The sequence below is a fragment of the Grammomys surdaster genome, unplaced genomic scaffold (assembly GCF_004785775.1).
Source record: "Grammomys surdaster isolate TR1022 unplaced genomic scaffold, NIH_TR_1.0 262, whole genome shotgun sequence".
Classification (NCBI taxonomy): Eukaryota; Metazoa; Chordata; class Mammalia; order Rodentia; family Muridae; genus Grammomys; species Grammomys surdaster.
In genome coordinates this window covers 2,792,587-2,811,756 of record NW_021604703.1, presented here as the reverse complement: position 1 = coordinate 2,811,756, position 19,170 = coordinate 2,792,587, and the positions used below count along the sequence as shown (strand labels likewise).

At 43.1% G+C, this 19,170-nt stretch overlaps 1 protein-coding gene across 1 annotated transcript in view; it reads left to right on the top strand.

The window, feature by feature from the left end:
* Positions 1 to 1,091: 1,091 nt before the first annotated feature.
* Positions 1,092 to 19,170, top strand: part of Kif3a (kinesin family member 3A) — a 30,508-nt gene continuing 12,429 nt past the window's right edge. Inside the window, exons 1-9 of the mRNA XM_028775876.1 lie at positions 1,092 to 1,230; positions 4,077 to 4,350; positions 11,002 to 11,146; positions 11,258 to 11,342; positions 11,839 to 11,944; positions 14,766 to 14,905; positions 15,236 to 15,433; positions 15,695 to 15,869; positions 18,488 to 18,583. Coding sequence (XP_028631709.1) covers positions 1,225 to 1,230; positions 4,077 to 4,350; positions 11,002 to 11,146; positions 11,258 to 11,342; positions 11,839 to 11,944; positions 14,766 to 14,905; positions 15,236 to 15,433; positions 15,695 to 15,869; positions 18,488 to 18,583 — 1,225 coding nt within the window. The 5' untranslated portion in view covers positions 1,092 to 1,224. The remainder of the gene's footprint in view (positions 1,231 to 4,076; positions 4,351 to 11,001; positions 11,147 to 11,257; positions 11,343 to 11,838; positions 11,945 to 14,765; positions 14,906 to 15,235; positions 15,434 to 15,694; positions 15,870 to 18,487; positions 18,584 to 19,170) is intronic.

Below are 19,170 nucleotides of genomic sequence, written 5' to 3'. Positions count from 1 at the left end.
ACTTTGAGCTAGTTTCTGGGCTGGACACTGTTGGGTCTCAAACTCCCAACAAATGGCTGAGGTGCCTTTTTCACATATTAAAGCAGAGCTGGCTGCCATGTTCTCCCAGCATCCCTCATTCCCTACCTGTTACAAGGTTTGGCTAGCATACTGCACCCCTACCAGCCCAGGTGCTGGGCTGCCCTTCTGGGGCTCTTCCCTGTATAATCCAGCCATTTTGACTATGCTGGTCCTTTTTACTGTTTTTTCCCCCCTTTACCTTCCTGGCCTGTTGGTCTCCATGCTCTCCTCTTTCCCCTCAACACTCTCCTCATATGGCTGGTTCAGGGTCCTGTTCACTTTGGACTCTCCCAGATGCCTCTGTCTCTGCGTCTAGCTATGCTCTACCTTTTATGTTCAATAAACCTTCTCCACCATAATTAGGAGCAATCCTCTCTCTCTTTCTCTCTCTCTCTCTCTCTCTCTCTCTCTCTCTCTCTCTCTCTCCCTCTCCCTCCTCCCTTTCCGTTTTCTTTCTTTTTTACTCAGATAACTCAGGACAGAAATAAATCTATGTCCTTCAAAGAGCTCAGTTTTAAACAAGAACATGGTCATTGTGCAGCAAGCCTGAGGCCTGAGGTACAATCCATGCACAATCCCCCAAACAAAAGCCCTCTCCTGCCTAATCGAGTCTCAATTTAATGGTTGAGGAATGCACAGATGCATACACTCAAAACAGACAAAGTTCATGTATTACAAGTTTTTATTCAAACCGTTGGTGCAGGCAGATAGTAGAGACAAACAGAACCCAACTTCGGTATTCCTCATAAGGATTCATCAGAATAGGATGCACTACTGTCCACTGTTGTTTTTAATATTTAGGACATTGCCAGAGCCAGAAGCTCCTGGCAATCTGAGCGGGTCAGATGTCCCGGTGGCCTCAACATGAACCAGCTTTACAGAGCAGAGGAATGGCAGCAATCTGCAGGCGTTGCCCCTGTCTGGCGTCCATGGAGATGGACGCGGAAAGCCCTTGCGCATGCGTACTTTAAGAGCCGAGGAGACCCGAGATTGGGCGGGGCGAGCTCAGAGAGCGCCTGCGCACTGCGCTCTGTCGCTGTGTGAGCCGCAGTCTCTGGAGCGCTAAGGTGTTTCGGTCGCCTGTGGCCAACCTCGCCCCAAAACCTGGTGTTGTTGGGCTGCATCCGGAGCGGGGACGTTGGCGGAGCACCGGACGCGGCCACCATGCCGGTGAGGATGGCCAGTTGGTCACGGGGGTTTCGGCTCATCGTGGCGGCCCTGCTCGGGGGCGCGGCCGTTGCCATAGAAGCGCGCGGCGGGCGGGGCAGGGCGGCCGGGCCGCGAGGCCTCGGAGGGGAAGGGCGGTGGGGCGGCGGGGCTGGGGTCCAGGGCGCATCGGAGGCAGCCCAGGACCCGCCCTGTCGCCCCGGAACGCGCTGCATCTCGCCAGGCCGGCGCTGCCAGACAGAAAAGCACCTCGCGGGCAGCGAGGGCTTGGTGACTGCGCGTGGCCACCATGGTCTTGCAGATGCTCGCGACCCCAGAGTCCACTCTCTGGCCCCCTACTTCCCTGGGTATAAGCTGTCATTCCGAGCGGGCACCTTAGCTTATGGTGCAGAATGTAACCTGTAGGTGTCTTTGTGCGAGTACGCGGTGGCGATTTGGTTACCTCCTAGGATTTCACGGCTTGTTATCGTGCCATAATAAGGGGGTGGTTGTAAGTTTCATTGGAGAAGACTTGAGCCATGGTAGGTTATTTATCGGTTACGGGGCCTCCGACGATTATTTACATTGTCTGAGCCCTTAGTTTCTACACAATTAAACTTTCCTTCTTGGGTTTTTATAAAGGCGAAATAAATTAACGCACAGGACACTTGAAGGACAGGGCTTGACATTTAGCACAGAAGGCTCAGTGTTTGCTTATATTTATTGCTTTCAGGGTATTCATTCAATAAATATTGGGCACTAGCCGTATATCTGTTACCTATGTGGGTGGTAATATTGGTTGAGCAAAACTTGCCAGGTATTTTTGATTTAATTTTTATTTTATGTATATGAGTGTTTGCATGCATGTATTGTGCACCACGTGCCAGGGGAAGGAAGACGAAGGCATGGGACTATTTGGAACTGGAGTTAGAAGCAGTGGTAAGCTGCCATGTGGTTGCTGGAAACCCAGCCCAGGTCCTCTGCAAGAGTAGTAAGTGCCCTTAACCACTGACCCATCATCTCTCCAGCTTCATGTACCAAGATTTTGATTTTGGAGAAGAGACGCTTGTCTTTTGAGGTAGAAGCAAAAACCGTATACATTAACAGAGAAAAGACAGCCTTAATAAATGAAGTGGGTAATTGGCATATGGCAGAAATAGAACCTGGTTCATTGGAAAATGTTTCTTTAAAAGAATGCTGGCCTACAGATATCAGATCTACTTTTGTTTTCAAAAGACTTAAATTGCTGTATTTCTTAATTTTAGCAGCTGATTAAAATACTTAAAAATACTTTGAGCCAGCTGGCCAACATTTTGAAAGGTTGAGGGAGGAAGATTTAGAATTTAAGGCTTGCCAGGCAGTGGTGGCGACTTTAAACCCGGCACTGGGGAGGCAGAGGCTGACAGATCTCTGTGAGTTTCAGGCCAGCCTGGTCTATGGAGTAAGTTCCAGGAGATCCAAGGCTACATGTAGAAATCCTGTCTCAAGTTCAAAGTTATCCTTGGTTTCATAATGAGTTTAGGTTGTCCTGTGCTTCATGAGACCCTGTATCAAAACTAAACAAAATACTTTGAGGCAGCTAAAATAATTTTATGGGCTGAATTCAGACCCTTGATTCCTTGTTTGGATCTCAGATGAAAATACAGTGATAGACATCTGTCAAGGAGTAAGCCAGAGAAAAATTGTATCCTTTAAAAGCCCTAAGTGTGCTCTCTCTCTGAGTCTATTAAATAAAAAAAGCATTTGACCTAGTCAGAGAAGTGTTCCCTGAGGAAGTGGCTGCTGAGCTGAAAACTGCAGGATAAAATAGATGTTATTTAAGTGAAGAAGGGTATGAGGAATGTTCTAGGCAGAAGGACTCCAGGAAAGCCCACAGTGAAGAAAAGATCAGGAAACTCTGCTGCTGATAGGAGGAAGAGTATTTGGTGAAGCCTAGAGACTTTTCTGAAATACCTTAACATTTTTTGGCTTGTCATCTGGAGACATTTTTACATTGAAGAATAATGTCATTTGGTTTGTGTTTACACCATCGTGTAAGAGAACAGACTGAAGGGCAGTTTAATTAGATTCAGGAGCGTACATAATTAAGAGACTAATGCAGGGCCCAGGTGATGGTTACCTAGCCTAGGACGACGAAGGCGAAACTGGAGAGAAGCATATTGATACTAATAGGATCGGACTTAGTTTCTTTTTCATGTAAAATTTTGAAAATCGAAACTTTATATAAACGTTCATAAGACATTTTTCTCTGTATGTCATTGGCCTTCTCTGTCCTTGTCTTGTGTAGAGAGGTAAGCCATGTATGTATGGTAAAAATTTTACAAATGCATTCTAGGAAATGAAACTGGATGTCATCGGAGAGCGAAGGACCTCAAACCTTATTGGTTTGTTTTGAGACAGGGTCTCACTATATTATATAGGCTGGTTGCAAACTTACAGAGATCCACCTGCCTCTGCCTCTTAGAGTTCTGGGATCAAAGGTGTGCACCACAGCACCCAGCTTGACCTCATACATTCTTAATAAAGCTTGCCAACCATGGTCACGAGTGGTTTTTTGCAGGCAGGAACTTGAGAGGATGCTGTGTCCTGTTGAGCTAATGATGTGTATACTAGCTCATTTTCTGCACTCAAAGCATTTGCTACAGATGTAAATTAGAGTTTTCTCTCCCCTCTTTTGTATTGCAAAAGAAACATTCTCCGTTTGTATCCTGATAAATTCTTTCTGTGTATGTAGGGTTCTTTAATTGTATTTAACAGAGACTTGTGACGTCTTAGCACATTCAGGGTGCTGAGGTGGAAAAGTCTTTTCCAACTATATTTTGGGCAAAATGAATGTTCTTTTCATTCCTTATAAACACTGTCTCCACCAGATCAATAAATCGGAGAAGCCGGAAAGCTGTGATAACGTGAAGGTGGTTGTTAGGTGCCGGCCTCTCAACGAGAGAGAGAAAGCCATGTGCTATAGACAGGCCGTCAGCGTGGATGAGATGAGGGGGACTATCACAGTCCATAAGACCGACTCCTCCAACGAACCTCCAAAGACATTTACTTTCGATACTGTGTTTGGACCAGAAAGTAAACAACTTGATGTGTATAACTTAACTGCAAGACCAATTATTGATTCTGTTCTGGAAGGCTACAATGGTGAGTGACTATGCAGCTTGCTTTACACACACACACACACACACACACACACACACACACACGAGTTTTATTGTTGTATGAGTAATACCCGGTAAAATAGGCAGTTTATGTATCACAACTACAGCTTGATGAGTCATGGTAACAGACGATTGTGAGGCCTCCCTCAGGTCCTGTATAGGACGCCAGTGTCATCTCCAGCGCTCCTCCCCTCCCCTTTTGCAGCCCCCACCTGCAGCCATTGACCTGCCATCACATCACGGTAGTTTTGTCCCTTTGAAAATTCATTTAGATGACATCATAAAATGCCATCCTGTTATTTTCAAAGATTTATGTTTATCTTCTGTGTTGGAGTATATTGCCTTCATGTACGTCTGCGCTTGCTCTACCTGCTTTCGGTGCTCTTGGAAGTCAAAAGAGGGCAGGCAATTCTGGGACTGGAGTTCCAGGGTTGTGAGCCACTTTGTAGGTGCTGAGAATCCAACCTGGGACCTCAGGAGAGCAGCCAGTGCTCTTAACTCCTGAGCCACCTCTCCAGCCCATAAAATGCTACCTTTTAAAAAGCAGTTTTCTTTCTTTTTGTGTAGTGTTTTTAATTTTACACTGTCTTTATATATATTATCAGTAACTTTGTGACTTCAGAAAAAAAAAGATTTATTTATTTGTATTTATGTGTATGAGTGAGGGTTTGCCTGTAAGTATGTGGACCATGTGCATACCTGGTGCCCTCAAGAGGCCACAGAGGGCTTTGGGTTGTGAGCCACCATGTGAGTTCCTTCTAGTAACTGTATCTAGGTCTTCTGGAAGAGCTTAAAGGGCTTTTAATTGCAGAGCCATCTCTCCAGCCCCTATCTACTTTATTTTATTTTGGATGGTTAGTTTGGTTTTGGTTTTTAAAGATGATTTCTCTCTGTAGCTCTGGTTGTCATCTGTAGACCAGGCTGACCTCAAGAGATCTTCCTGTCTTCCTGCCTCTGCCTCTCTAGTGCTCAGATTAAAGGCTTGTGCCACCATACCTCATTTAGTGTGTGTGTGTGTGTGTGAACTGCTGAGTTGTGCTGCTTTATTGAGACAGGGTCTCATATTTCCCAGGTTGACCTTAAACTTGTTAGTAGTTGAGGCTAGCCTTGAACTCTTGAACTTCTTTTTGCTTCTCCAGCCTCCACCTCTGAATTGCATTCCATTGTATGTAATGCACTACACTTTTACCAGTTGATTGAAGTCTAGATTTTTTTTTGTTAGATAAATAGTGCTGCTGTATGCCTTTGTAAAGATGTAAAATTTGTCTTGGATAGCTACCTAGAAACTATTGTCAAATGGGAAGTAAGTGTGTGTGTGTGTGTGTGTGTCCGTCTGTCCGTCCAGTTGTTCCAGCATTGTGCTTTTGATCTCAGCACTTGGGAGGAAAGGCAGGCAGATCTCTGAGTATGAGGCCAGCCTGGTCTGCAAAGCGGAGTTCTAGGGGAGCCAGGGCTACACAGAAGAACCTTCTCTGGGGGGTGGAGGAGGAAAAATCCACAAAACAGCAAGAAGTTCCTTCTTTTGATATTGAAATGGCTTTTGTGGGGTGGGGGTTGTCAGAATCAATTGACCTAAATGTGTGTCCGTGCTTACTTTTGAACTGCTTGTTCTGATCCGTGTCCAGTCTGCCTTGATAGTTTTAGAGTACTGTTGAAGTTAGGTAGCAGCCATGAGGTAGTAACCATTCTCCAGCTTGGTTGGCTTTTTAGCCTGTCTGTTTCCACAGCTGGTTTTGCCCTTTGTGTTTTCCTCTAGATTTTATAACCACCTTAGCAGTTTCCATGAAATACCTTTGGGTATTGATCACAGTTGTGTTTAAATCCTCTATTGACAGTACTGCATCTTATGTTTCATTAACACGACTCTGTCTTGCTCACTTAAAACCTTTCACTTCTTTTAATAGTTTTTACATGATTCTTATGAACTTAAGAAATTTCTTATGTGAGGACATGTATGCCAAGGCATTCATACAGCAATCAGAAGACAACTTCAGGGAGCCATTCTTGCCTTCCACCATGGAGATTCCTGGAATCAAACTCAGGTGTCAGGTTTGGTGGCAAGTGTCTTACCTACTCAGCCATCTCTCTTGCCAACTAGTTGGCATTTTGTTGTAAATAGAATTTTTTGCATAATTTCATATTGGAATTAAGTATTGTTATTAATATACAGAAATACATTTAATTTTAAGTAGTTTTTATTAAGTTAAAATTTAAGTGACATAAATTCACTCATCATTCACAGTATAGGATTAATATGTTTTCAGTGGATCATGGAGTGCAAACTGTCGCCACTCCCTGTTGTTAGACTGTTTCCAGCAACCCAAGAGGGAATCTGGGTCCATGTTTCAGCCACTTCAGTCCGCTCAACGCCACTACTCTGTTGGAGTTTCCTGCCCTGGCATTTCATAAAAGAGGCTCACATTCTGCATAATCTTTTATCTGGCTTCTTTGATTAAGCATAGTGTTTTCTGTGTTCATTCTTATTGTAGAGTATATCAGTATTCATTCATTCATGTCATCACCAAATAGTATTCCCTCATATAGATACTTTTTGTTTGTACATTCATCTGTTGAACATTTGGGCTATTGTTACTTTCTACCTATTAGGAGTAATGTTGCTTAGCATATTCTTGTACAAGCTTTTAACTTTTCTGAACCTACACACCTAGGAGTGGAGTTGCTGAGTCATGGGGTTACTTTCTTTGACCTTTTGAAGACCTGCCAAAGTGTATTTCATAATGACATTGTCATTTACATTCCTTCCAGCAATGTGAAGGTTCCAGTTTCCCAGTGCCCTTGTCAGCATCTGTTATTGTCATTTTAGTAGTGTCATCCTAATGGCACAAAGTGCTGTCTCATATCGACCTCATATTCTGCAAGCTTGCTAAACTTAATCATTCTTGTCACATTTTAGTGTTTGGCCCTGGGTTAGGGGCTGGAGTTCAAAATCTAGACCTTTATGCTTTAAAAAAAAATTTTTCTCTAGGATTTTCTACATGCATAATTATATTGTCTGCCAGTAAAGGCAGTTTTTACTTTTCTTTGTAGTCTTTTGCCTTTAATTTACTTTTGTTGCCTGAAACCCTGGCCAGAAAATTCAGTAAGTGTAGAGCACAGTTGGAAGAGTGGACATTGTTGTCTTGCTCCTGAGCTGAGGGTGAACCTCATGTTAGCTGTAAGTTCCCACACACGGTCTCCGTCAGACTGAGGAAGCCTCTCTTCTAGTTCAGTTTGCTCACAGGTATTTGTTTTGCTTATCTGACTGTCTTTTCTTTCTTGCAGGAATGTAATATTACATATTTTCAAATGTAGTTTTGTTCTTTTGAAGTTTGTCACTAGGTTTTTCTGTTTTACTTTGAGTGTGTGTGTTTATGTATTTGTGCCCTCATGTGTGTGCCAATGTGCATGCATGTGTATTATGCACACGTGTTTGAAGACCAGAGGTCAACCTTGAGTGCTAGTCTTCAGGAGGATCTCCCTTGGTTTCTGAGACTGAGAACTGGGCAGGCTGTCTAGTGAGCCCGGGGTCCTCCATCCACACCTGCCCAGCACTTGAATCCAGGCACATGCCCCACCTCTGGCTTATCTGTTGTGACTGAACTCAGGTCCGTGTGCCTGTGCGGCAAGCACTTTACCAGTTGAACCAGCCATCCCAGCCCCTTCTTTGATACTCTACCTGTATGTGCTATTTAGATGTTTTGAGGGTTTTCCAGCGGTCTTCTTTAGATTCTTGTCCAATTTTCATTTTAGATAGCAAACATACTTCATGTGATTAGAGTCTAATGAGGTTATTGTTTTCTTTCCTGGAATGTAATTTATTATTAAATGCTTGTGTCTGTGTGAGAAGGTTGTGTGTTCTGCTGCTGAGGCAGAGGTAACTTTCGTCAGTTGGTTTGCTGGGATGGACAGCTTTTCTATCAATTACTGAGAAATCTCTGAGCACATTTTCTGAATTTGCCTTTTTAAAAAACATTTTTTTTTTTTTTTTTGGTTTTTCGAGACAGGGTTTCTCTGTATAGCCTTGGCTGTCCTGGAACTCACTCTGTAGACCAGGCTAGCCTCGAACTCTCGAACTCAGAAATCCGCCTGCCTCTGCCTCCCAAGTGCTGGGATTAAAGGCGTGCGCCACCACCGGCCGGCTTAAAAAACATTTTTTAAAAAATTTCTTTTATGTATGTACCGGAAGAGGGCATCAGATCCTGGTACAGATGGTTGTGAGCCACCATGTGGTTGCTGGGAATTGACCTCAAGACCTCTGGAAGAGCAGCCAGTGCTCGTAACTGCTGAGCCATCTCTCCAGCCCACCCCCAACCCCCTGTTTTAGCTAGTGTTTCACTATGTAGGACAGTTTGGAAGAGATAATACTTAGGAATGATGTAACACAGTGCAATTCATTCTCCATTACTACAATGTAATTTGGGTGTAATATTTAGAATTCTCAAGGGTAGTTACTAATCTTTACCTGTTTTAAAATAGTGTTAGCTAGGTTCAGTGATGCAAGCCTATACCAGCTACTTGGAAGGCCAAGGTAGGAGGATCACCTAAACCAAGAGTTCAAGATTAGCCTGGGAAACATAGCAAGACCCAATGTCAAGAAATAATAGTAGACTGTATTCTTAGAGCAGTTTTAGGTTCACAGCAAAATCAACAGCTAAGTATAGACAACTCTGATGGACCCCAGTGCTGTGTGTGCAGAGCCTTCTCAGTGTGGCTGTCCCCGTCAGAGCCAAATGCACTGAAGCCAGTGTGCTGGCATGGCCGTACCGTCGTCTCCCGAAACCTGGCATTCACATTCAGGTTCACTCTGCAGAGTCCTGGCCAACTGCCCCAGCTCTCTAACTCGCTGTGTCTCCACAGTGATCTGAGGCTGCAGCTCTGACAGGACTATCATGCTGCTTCACAGTGAGCTGGTGTGATCAGGGTCCTGTGAGTCTCTCTGCTCTCTGTGGGTCCATCCTCCATTTTCATCTCTCCTTCCCATCCTGGCTGCTCCAGTTCCTAGGAGTCTTTGCTCTCCTCTCCACCTTCTGGTTCTTGCACTTTTTGAATCTTAGTGTAAGCTCACCTCCTGTGAAGAGAATTTCCTGACCTCATCTTCTTCCTTCCCAGCCACCCCTGGCCAGATTATGTCTGTACTTCTGTCTAGATTTGTTTCTCCACCATAAGACCAGAGTTTGTATTCGCCCTATTTGTCACTTTGTTCTTGGTGCCTCGTCCATGTCATGCTTAGGCATGGGTGGAGAATACTTGTTAAATGGGTAGGTACATTAAGAAGTATAAGTCGGGGCTAGAGAGATGGCTCAGTGGTTAAGAGCACCGACTGCTTTTCCAGAGGTCCTGAGTTCAATTCCCAGCACCCACATGGTGGCTTCACAACCATCTGTAATGGGATCTGATGCCCTCTTCTGGTGTGTCTAAAGACAGCTATAATGTACTCATATATAATAAATAAATCTTAAAAAAAAAAGTGTAAGTCATAACCGGTCACCTATAATAATTATCACTTTTCTAGTTAATAGTATTTCACAACTGTTACTTTAGACAGTTTCTTTTAAAATAGTGAATTATTTTAGGATTCAAAAGAAGAAAATACCATTTTACCGATATTCTCAACCAGGCGTGTGTTGATTCCTCGATGTCAGTCAATAGCTTCATTTGATTCTTACTGTTGGTATGTGGAGCAAGTCATCTCACTCTTGTTTTATCTCTAGGAAGTTAATCTAAGGTCAGATGGTTAAGGAGTTCAGGTATGATAGACTCAGAGGTTCCTGCTCTAATGCCTGCTGCAGTCTGTGCTGTGTTTTACTGCCTCCAGTTTAATGACTCCTTCCAACTTAGTATCTTAGAACTAACTGCAGTGTGACTTTTATTTTCTTTTTCTTTTTTTGTTTGGTTTGGTTTGGTTTTTCGAGACAGGGTTTCCCTGTATAGCCCTGGCTGTCCTGTAACTCACTCTGTAGACCAGGCTAGCCTCGAACTCTCGAACTCAGAAATCCGCCTGCCTCTACTTCCCAAGTGCTGGGATTAAAGGCTTGCGGCACCACTGCCCGGCTTTTTCTTTGAGACAGGATTTCACTGTGGAACCCTGGCTGGCCTGTAACTCACTATGTAGACCAATCTAGCCTCAAAATCCCAGAAATCCTTTTGCCTGTTTTAAAATCTGAGTGTTGAGATTAAAAGCATGTATCACCAGGCCCAACCAGTGTAAGAATTTTGCATTTAGGGCTTAGGATACTTTTTAAAGTTTATTAGGAATGTTTTGTTGATCATGGTGCTTTAACAATTTTTTGCTTATTTGGCATAACACCTATTGTATATGTTGATACTAAAGGGCAAACATATACTAGAATATGTTTTTGTTCAATTTTTTTTAAGGTAGAGTCTTACTATGTAGCCCAGAGTCATACTATGTAGCCCCAACTGACCTGGAATGTGCCATATAGCCCAGGCTACCCTCAAACTTGTAGTGACCTCTACCTCTTCTTTTCTACTGCTGGCATTGTAGATGTGTACTGTTGTGCCAAGGTGTAGAATGGAGTTTTAATTCAGGGGATATGTTACATAACAGGATCAAAAGGCTTAGTTTTAAGATTCATCAGACTCTGGAGTAACAGACGGTCTGCACCATTCTTAGGTACCATCTTTGCATATGGACAGACTGGGACAGGCAAGACTTTCACCATGGAAGGTGTCCGCGCAGTGCCAGGGCTCAGAGGGGTTATCCCCAACTCATTTGCTCACATATTCGGTCACATCGCAAAGGCAGAGGGCGACACAAGGTGAGATTGCATCCGTTTCATAATATTGAGAGGCTCCGACCAGAAAGACCTAGAGGCATGGAAATTATAACCACCTTTCAGACACTGACTGTTCCACCATTGTCCTTACAGGTTTTTGGTTCGTGTGTCATACTTGGAGATATATAATGAGGAAGTTCGAGACCTTTTGGGCAAAGATCAGACACAGAGGTTGGAGGTAAGGATGGAATTAGAGTTAAAATAAAAGTGAGAATAGACTGCCTGCCAAATTATATGTCATGTCTTACAAGTGTACACCACACACCAGTTTGGGCATAAGTCACTGAAGTGTGGCTGCTGGGTCAGGCAGGAACTTTGGCAGATACCCTGTTCCTTTCACTAGCTTGTCCCTGAATACATTCCCAAGTGCTCAACAGGTAAAGGGACTTGCCACTGAACCTGAGCACCTGAGTTTGATCCCTGAGACCACATGGTAGAAGGAGAGAACCATGAACTACTTTCTTAGACTGCCCTGTATTTTCTTCATGGCTCCATCACAGATAACTGTGTGTGCAGGATTCCCTTATATTCTTATGCTTTATCACTCCGTGAGTGCAGGCGTGGCTCATGTCTACCCTACCTAGTACCTTCCCATGTGCAGCAGTGGATACTCGGAGGAACTCAAACGCTTACTGTTAGAAACAGAAGTCTTAGGCATGACTTTTGTATTTTAGGTTAAAGAAAGGCCTGACGTGGGAGTATATATCAAAGATTTATCAGCGTATGTAGTCAACAACGCTGACGACATGGATCGAATCATGACTCTAGGCCACAAAAACCGTAAGTGTGCTGTGTTCCTGTGATGGAGTGTCCATCTGAGTTCTGGTCGAGAAGCAGATAAGATGACTTTTTATATAGAGGTTGAAGTTTTAGTCTTTTATTTTATTATTATTAGTTGTTGGTTTGGCTTTGTTTTTTGAGACAGGGTTTCTCTGTGTAGCCTTGTCTACCTTGGATCTTGCTCTGTAGGCTGGCCTTGAACTCACCTAGATCCACCTGCTTCTGCATCCTGAGTGCTGGGGTTAAAGGCGTGCACCCCCACTGCCTGACGAGTTTTTTGTTTTAAGCCCACTCATTTTATTTACTAACTAGGGGATATATCTGAATGGACAGTAGCACAGAGTGTTTTTCATGTTGACTAAAGTTTCTTTTCATTAGTACCAATCTTTTAAAAAAAATTTTTATTTTATGTGTATGAATGTTTTGCTTGCATGTATGTAAGTGCACCACATGTATGCAGTGCCCACAAAGGCCAGAAGAGGGCATCAGACTTCCTGGAATTGGAGTTACAGACAATTGTGATCAGTCATGTGGTTCTGGAAACCAAATCCAAGTCTGCTGGAAGAACAGTCAACACTCTGTAACTGCAGAGTCATCTCTCAAGCTTGTTTGTTTGTTTGTTTGAGACAGGCTTTCTCTATATGTCCTTAGCTGTTTGGCTGGCCTCAAACTCACAGAGCTCCTCCTGGCCTTTACCTTCCAAGTGCTGGTATTAAATACATATACCAGGGCTGGAGAGATGGCTCAGCAGTTAAGAGCACTAACTGCTCTTCCAGAGGTCCTGAGTTCAATTCCCAGCAACCACATGATGGCTTACAACCATCTGTAATGGGGATCCAATGCCCTATTCTGGTATGTCTGAAGACATTGACAGTGTACTCACATACATGAAATAAATAAATCTTAAACAAAACAAAAAAAACCTCCACATGTACCACCAAGACCAATTCTCTAGCACTCTTAATAGTGTCAGTCTTTGAGACAGGCTTTTTCTATATATTCTTGGTTAGCCTTGAACTCACAGAGCTCCTCCTGCCTTTACCTTCCAAGTGTTGGTATTAAAAGCAGTTTTGCTAGTTAAAATCTTTTTTGTTTTGTTTTGTTTTGTTTTTTTCAAGACAAGTATCTCTGTGTAGCCCTGGCTGTCCTGGAACTCACTGTGTAGACCAGGCTGGCCTCAAACTCAGAGATCTGCCTGTCTCTACCTGTGAATGCTGAGATTAAAGGCAGGCACCCGCCATCCCCACTACTGGACAAGTTAAAGTTGTGGTGACATTTTGATTGAACACTTAGTGAGTAGGAGGGGCTTCTGCTCTGTGCTTTGGGAATGATCGCTTAGTCTTCACTGTAGTCCATGGTGATTTGGGAGCACAAGGCATAGTTTAAACACCATCTCTAAGGTAATATAATTGCCAAGTGGTAGTGAACCTAGGCTCTTAGTCTGAATTAGTCAGAATCTATACTGCTTCACTTCTGTTGAAAAGAAAAGCAAAGTTAAATAACATTTTCACTTTCTAGTAATTGTTTTAGATTTTTCTTCTAGAGAAGAAACATTTTACCAGGTATGATGGCTTATACCTTTAAGTGTTTAGGAGGTAGAGGCAGTGGGATCGCTGAGTTTGATCGCTGAGTCTTGTCTACATAGGAGTTTTAGGCCAGACAGAGCTATCTTGCCCACGCTAGCCTCAAACTTGTAATCCTCCTGCCTCAGCCTCCTGTATACTAGGATTACAAGAATGAACCTCCACCCTGTTTTAGCATGTGTTGAAATGTTTGGTTTTCTTTTTGATACAGTCTCACACATAGCCCTGGCTGGCCTGGAACTTGATATGTAGATGAAGCAGGCTCACAGAGATGCTTCTGCCTCCTGAGCACTGGGATTCAGGGCATGCGGCATCATGCCCACCTCTTGGTGTTGTGAAAAGTTCCTGTGGTGTTGGTGTCTTTTGATGTTAATGGTTGTGGATCCACCTCATGTTTTCAGTGGCTGTGTAGTAACTTAGCTCTCCCACAGTAGATTTACAGCCTATATAGTTACAGGTTATAGTGCCAGGTCTTTCAGGGACTCACAGCTTCAAACAGTGGTACCCTGATTCTCCCTGATGTGTGTGTGCAAATCCATTTATGGTTTGGAGTCTCAAACATAATTCTCTAAGGAGGCTTAAGTCATCAGCAGGTTTGGTTTTGTTGTTGTTGTTAACACATTTTTGTTTTTTGTTTGTTTGTTTTTTGTGTGGTGTAATCTTTTCTTTTTTTTTCAAGAGAGAGAAGGTCTTGCTATGTTATCGAGGTGGCCTGGGTTACCTGAGTTGACACGCCCTCCTGCCTCAGCCTCCTGAGTCGACACCAGTATGTTCAGCTTCAGAGACAGTTACAATCTTTAGATAGTAGTAGCATTTTTGAGTGAAGTTTAGAATTTTATGCTGTGATTATGTTATAATGTGAGTACATCACAGATTATTTGGTTATAGTGTGAATTATAAAAGAAGTATACAATGGCCAAACACAACCTGTGGTTAATAGTTAGACATAGTTACTGGCTTTGACTGTGATGAAACCATTTTAAATGTTGTGGGTATTTAATTAGTTAAGCTACTCTCTGGGCTGAGGATAGCTCAGTTGGTACATTGCTTACTTAGTATGCATAAAGCCCTTGTTCAACCCCCAGCACTGCATAAAATAGGCATGGTGGTAGTCAAGAGGTAGAGATAGGAGACCAAAGTTTAAGGATAGCCTGGGCTACAGCACACCATATCCTGTCTAACAAAGTAAACATAAAGGCACTGTGTTAAATTTTACAGGTTTCTTTTCTTTGTTAAAGGTTCTGTTGGTGCGACTAATATGAACGAGCACAGCTCCCGATCCCACGCCATCTTTACAATCACTATAGAGTGCAGCGAGAAAGGTGTGGATGGAAACATGCACGTCAGGATGGGGAAGCTCCACCTTGTAGATCTTGCTGTAAGTCCCAGGTGCTACTTAAGTTCTTCTCTGGGGTCCATTTCCCTGTTAATAAAAATTAACTCAGAGGTATGGATACATGTAATTTCAAAGTGCTTATTATTATGGGATATCCGAAAGTGGATATAGTATCATAATGTCACCCAATGTCAACATCTGTCAGCTCCTGGCCAGGCTTTTTTTTGTCTATTCTTACTCACTTCTTCCCTCTTTATTTTGAAGTGAATTTCAGATGTCATATGAGATATTTTACTTTTTAAAAAAACAGACTTGAAAAAGCACATTCTTGATTTTAAAAAATTAGCCCAATTTTTGTCTGTTTATTGCTAGGGGTCAGAAAGACAAGCAAAAACTGGGGCCACAGGACAGCGCCTCAAGGAAGCTACCAAAATCAACCTTTCATTGTCCACCCTGGGCAACGTCATTTCTGCCTTGGTGGATGGAAAAAGCACTCATGTGCCGTATCGGAACTCTAAACTGACCCGTCTCCTGCAGGATTCCTTAGGAGGGAACTCAAAAACCATGATGGTAAGATGGCAGTCATGGCGGTTAGTTCACAAAAGGCAGAGTTAAGATTCTAGCTGATGCCTGTAATTGATGTGAGTAGCACGTTACAGATCAGTCTCTCTTCTCTGTGTAATGTGCTGTATACTTGCCCTTGCTTGGATCATGTCCATACGTGTATGATTGATACCAGTTTAAAGAAGGCCAGATTACATGTGGGCTTTGGGCATGTTCTGGTAACAGTGGTGTTAGAATGTAGAATGACTTACGTTTCTAATTCAACAGTGTGCAAATATTGGGCCAGCAGATTATAATTATGATGAAACCATCAGTACCTTGCGGTATGCCAACCGCGCCAAGAACATTAAAAACAAAGCTAGAATTAATGAAGACCCGAAGGATGCTCTGCTTCGCCAATTTCAGAAAGAAATAGAAGAGCTGAAGAAAAAGCTTGAGGAAGGTAAGTTCTCACAGAGACTCCTGTCGGCTAAGGCAGGCTGGGGACCACAGCACTTGCTTCCTGTCAGGCAATAGCCTCTAACATCGATCTTTAAAGTATCTCTGTGTGTGTGTGTGTGCGTGTGTGTGTGTGCAAGCACTCATGGGCCACAGTGCATTTGGGTCAGAGGACACCTGTGGGAGTCACTACTCTCCTTGCACTCTGATTCTAGGACTCAAATTCTTGTCACGCTTGCATGGCAAATATTCTCCCTGATGAGCCATGTGTTGGCTCCTAACATTGACATTTAAAAGTAATATTTCAGAGGACTTGTGTCTGCTAAGAAAAAATTTCTAGGATAAAGTCCCAATTGATGGTGGTGAGGAGCTTCCCGGTGGCTTCCGGACACTCCCACACCGTGTACAAGAGCTCTCACTGGTATTAGCTCCCTGTGCAGCAGGCAGAAGGCTTGTAGACCCAGCCTTTAGAGTCTTGGGGAAACCCAGAGGAACCAACCTGCCATGCATGTATCTAGAGAAAAGCCAGATGCTGAGAAAAAGCAGGAGCGAGCTACCTCACGGATGATGGAAGTGGCTATCTGTAAATGGCCACTAGGTGGCATTTATAGCCAGTTTGTTTCTGAGATCCTTCACTTCCCAGTTAGGGCTGAGCACATGCCTTTATTTTGATGATTCATTTATTTTTTACATCTTTATATGATAAAATATACATGATAAAAGTTGACACTTGACTGTGCTACGTACTGCACATAAGGAACAAAACTGTCCATTATTTGTGCTTCTGTGTTTGGCTTACTCACAGTGTAAGGGCTTCAGGGCTCTTCTGTGCTGTGCCTTGTTAGGATTTCTTTCTAGCTTCGATCACTAGGATTCCATCCTGCTTCCATGCTATTCTGTGTGTCTGTTCCTCTATTCAGGGTGTGAATCCTGTACTGAATGGTGTGACTGTGCACATTGGTTACACACATGGTCAAGTACTTGTGAGGTGGTCCTGGCATGTACCCAGAGGCAGTCGTCAGGCATATTGTTTGTGATGGGCTTCACTTAATTGTGTCCTTCTGACCCTGTGCTCTTTTTTATGATCTAGTTAATAGAATAATCATAAACAATAAAATGTAGGCAAAAGCATGAGATGAATAATTTATAAACTTATTTTAAAATAATTTGAGGCTTGTGGAAGTTCATATATTATGGAGAGTTTCCATCTGCCCATGCATGGTATTATGCACACCAGAGTCTTGTTTCTGAGCCCAGGAAATGCTGGTTCAGAACTACTCACCAACCTGCAGACTACCCAGACTTTGCCAGTTCTAGTGAGACCTGCGTGAAATGACAGTTTATGACTGTTCACTTGATCTTTTTGATATAGTCTCATGTAGAGGCACAGTCTAGCCTCAGTCCACTGGCATTCTTTCTTGCAGCTTCCAAAGACTTGTGACTCTGTAAAAACAAATGTCAGGGGACTAGAGAGATGGCTCAGTGGCTAAGAGCACTGACTGCTCTTCTCCAGGACCTGCTTTCTATTTCTAGCACCCACACAGTGGCTTCCAGCCATCTGTAAACACCTACATACATACAATGTTAAACAAAGATAGAAGTCTTAAGCAGAAAACAGGAGAAAATACTCCCCAAAATGATCACAATTTTATTTTTTAAATTTTTTAAGAGTATTTTTTTAAGTTTATTTATTTATTTTATGTGTATGAGTACACTGTCACTGTCTTCAGATACACCAGAAGCGGGCATCAGATCCCATTACAGGTGGTTGTGAGCCACCATGTGGTTGCTGGGAATTGAACTCAGGACCCCTGGAAGTGCTCTCAACCAGTGAGCCATCTCCAGCTCACCATCAGGATTTTAAAAGTGACCCTTGTGTGTGTTTAAAGTTGTATTCACAGTGGATCAGATTTTAACTTCTTCTTTTTTTTTTTTTTTTTTTTTTGGTTTTTCGAGACAGGGTTTCTCTGTATAGCCCTGGCTGTCCTGGAACTCACTCTGTAGACCAGGCTGGCCTCGAACTCAGAAATCTGCCTGCCCCTGCCTCCCAAGTGCTGGAATTAAAGGTGTGCACCACCACTGCCCAGTCAGATTTTAACTTCTTTTTCAGGACTGTAAAAATAAAATTTCTAGCTAGATATGAAGGTACACACCTTTAATCCCAGCACTCAGGAGACAGATGCAGGCAGAGTGCTTTGAGTCCCAGGCCAGTCAGCTACATAGTGAGATCCTGTCTCAATAAATTTTTTTCTAAAAAAGTAAAATAAAATGTATGTGTACATAGTGTGTGTGATCTGTGCACAGGCTTAGAGACAAGAGGACAGCACAGGTGGTGTTCCTCTTGGTGGGACCAGGGGAAGACAGGATCTCTCAATGGCCTGGAATTCACCAAGTCAGCTATGCTAGCTTGTCAGCAAACTCCAGGAATCCTGCGGGCTCCACCTGCCCTTCCTTATCTCTAAGTTTAAACATCAGATATACTATCCAGAACATTTAAATGGATTTTCAGTTTGTATTTGATACAACAAAAACTTAATGAGGAGAACAGGTAATAGACATTTTCTGAATAGCCCATAATGACTTGGTAACAGACTAAAAGTCATTGTTAAATTTCTGTCCAAGGGGAAGAAGTGTCAGGCTCTGACGTCAGTGGGTCAGAGGAGGATGACGAGGAGGGTGAACTTGGAGAAGATGGAGAAAAAAGGAAAAAGAGAAGGGGTAAGTTCTGCTCATGCTCTAACCAGTTGGATCTGGCTAGAGCTGCTCCCTGATGATTCAGTGTCCACTTTTCATTTGCTATTTTTAATTAAGGTAGTGGATCCAGCAGGGAGTGCATGCTACATGCGGTTGATCTTGTGAACTCGGTTGTTTATCTTGCTGACCTAGAGTGCCGTATCATCGATTGTAAAATTTTAAGTTGTAAAACTGTGTTGGTAGACACACGGTCATGCAGTTTTACATCTTTGTTAGTTACCTATCTGCTTTTGAGATTAGGACAGTGCGGGATTTCTTTTCAAGGGATGTTAGTTTTTTAAAATCATGTGCAGGAGCTGAATTTGAATGAGGGTTACAGGTTTTGGTTGAATTCCTTTCTTTGTGAACTCTGTCGTTCTCACCCTTTAGACCTGTGGTGCCTAGGCTGCAGGCGGCACATAGAAAAGGATAATTTCAAACTCAGACCTCCTCAGTCACTGCAGGCCGCTGCACATTCCTAGTTAACCAGTCTTGTTGAAAACAGACCCCTCACCGCTTGGTGGGGACCCCAAATCAAAACTGAAGATTCTGTTCAATCAAAGCACAGAAAA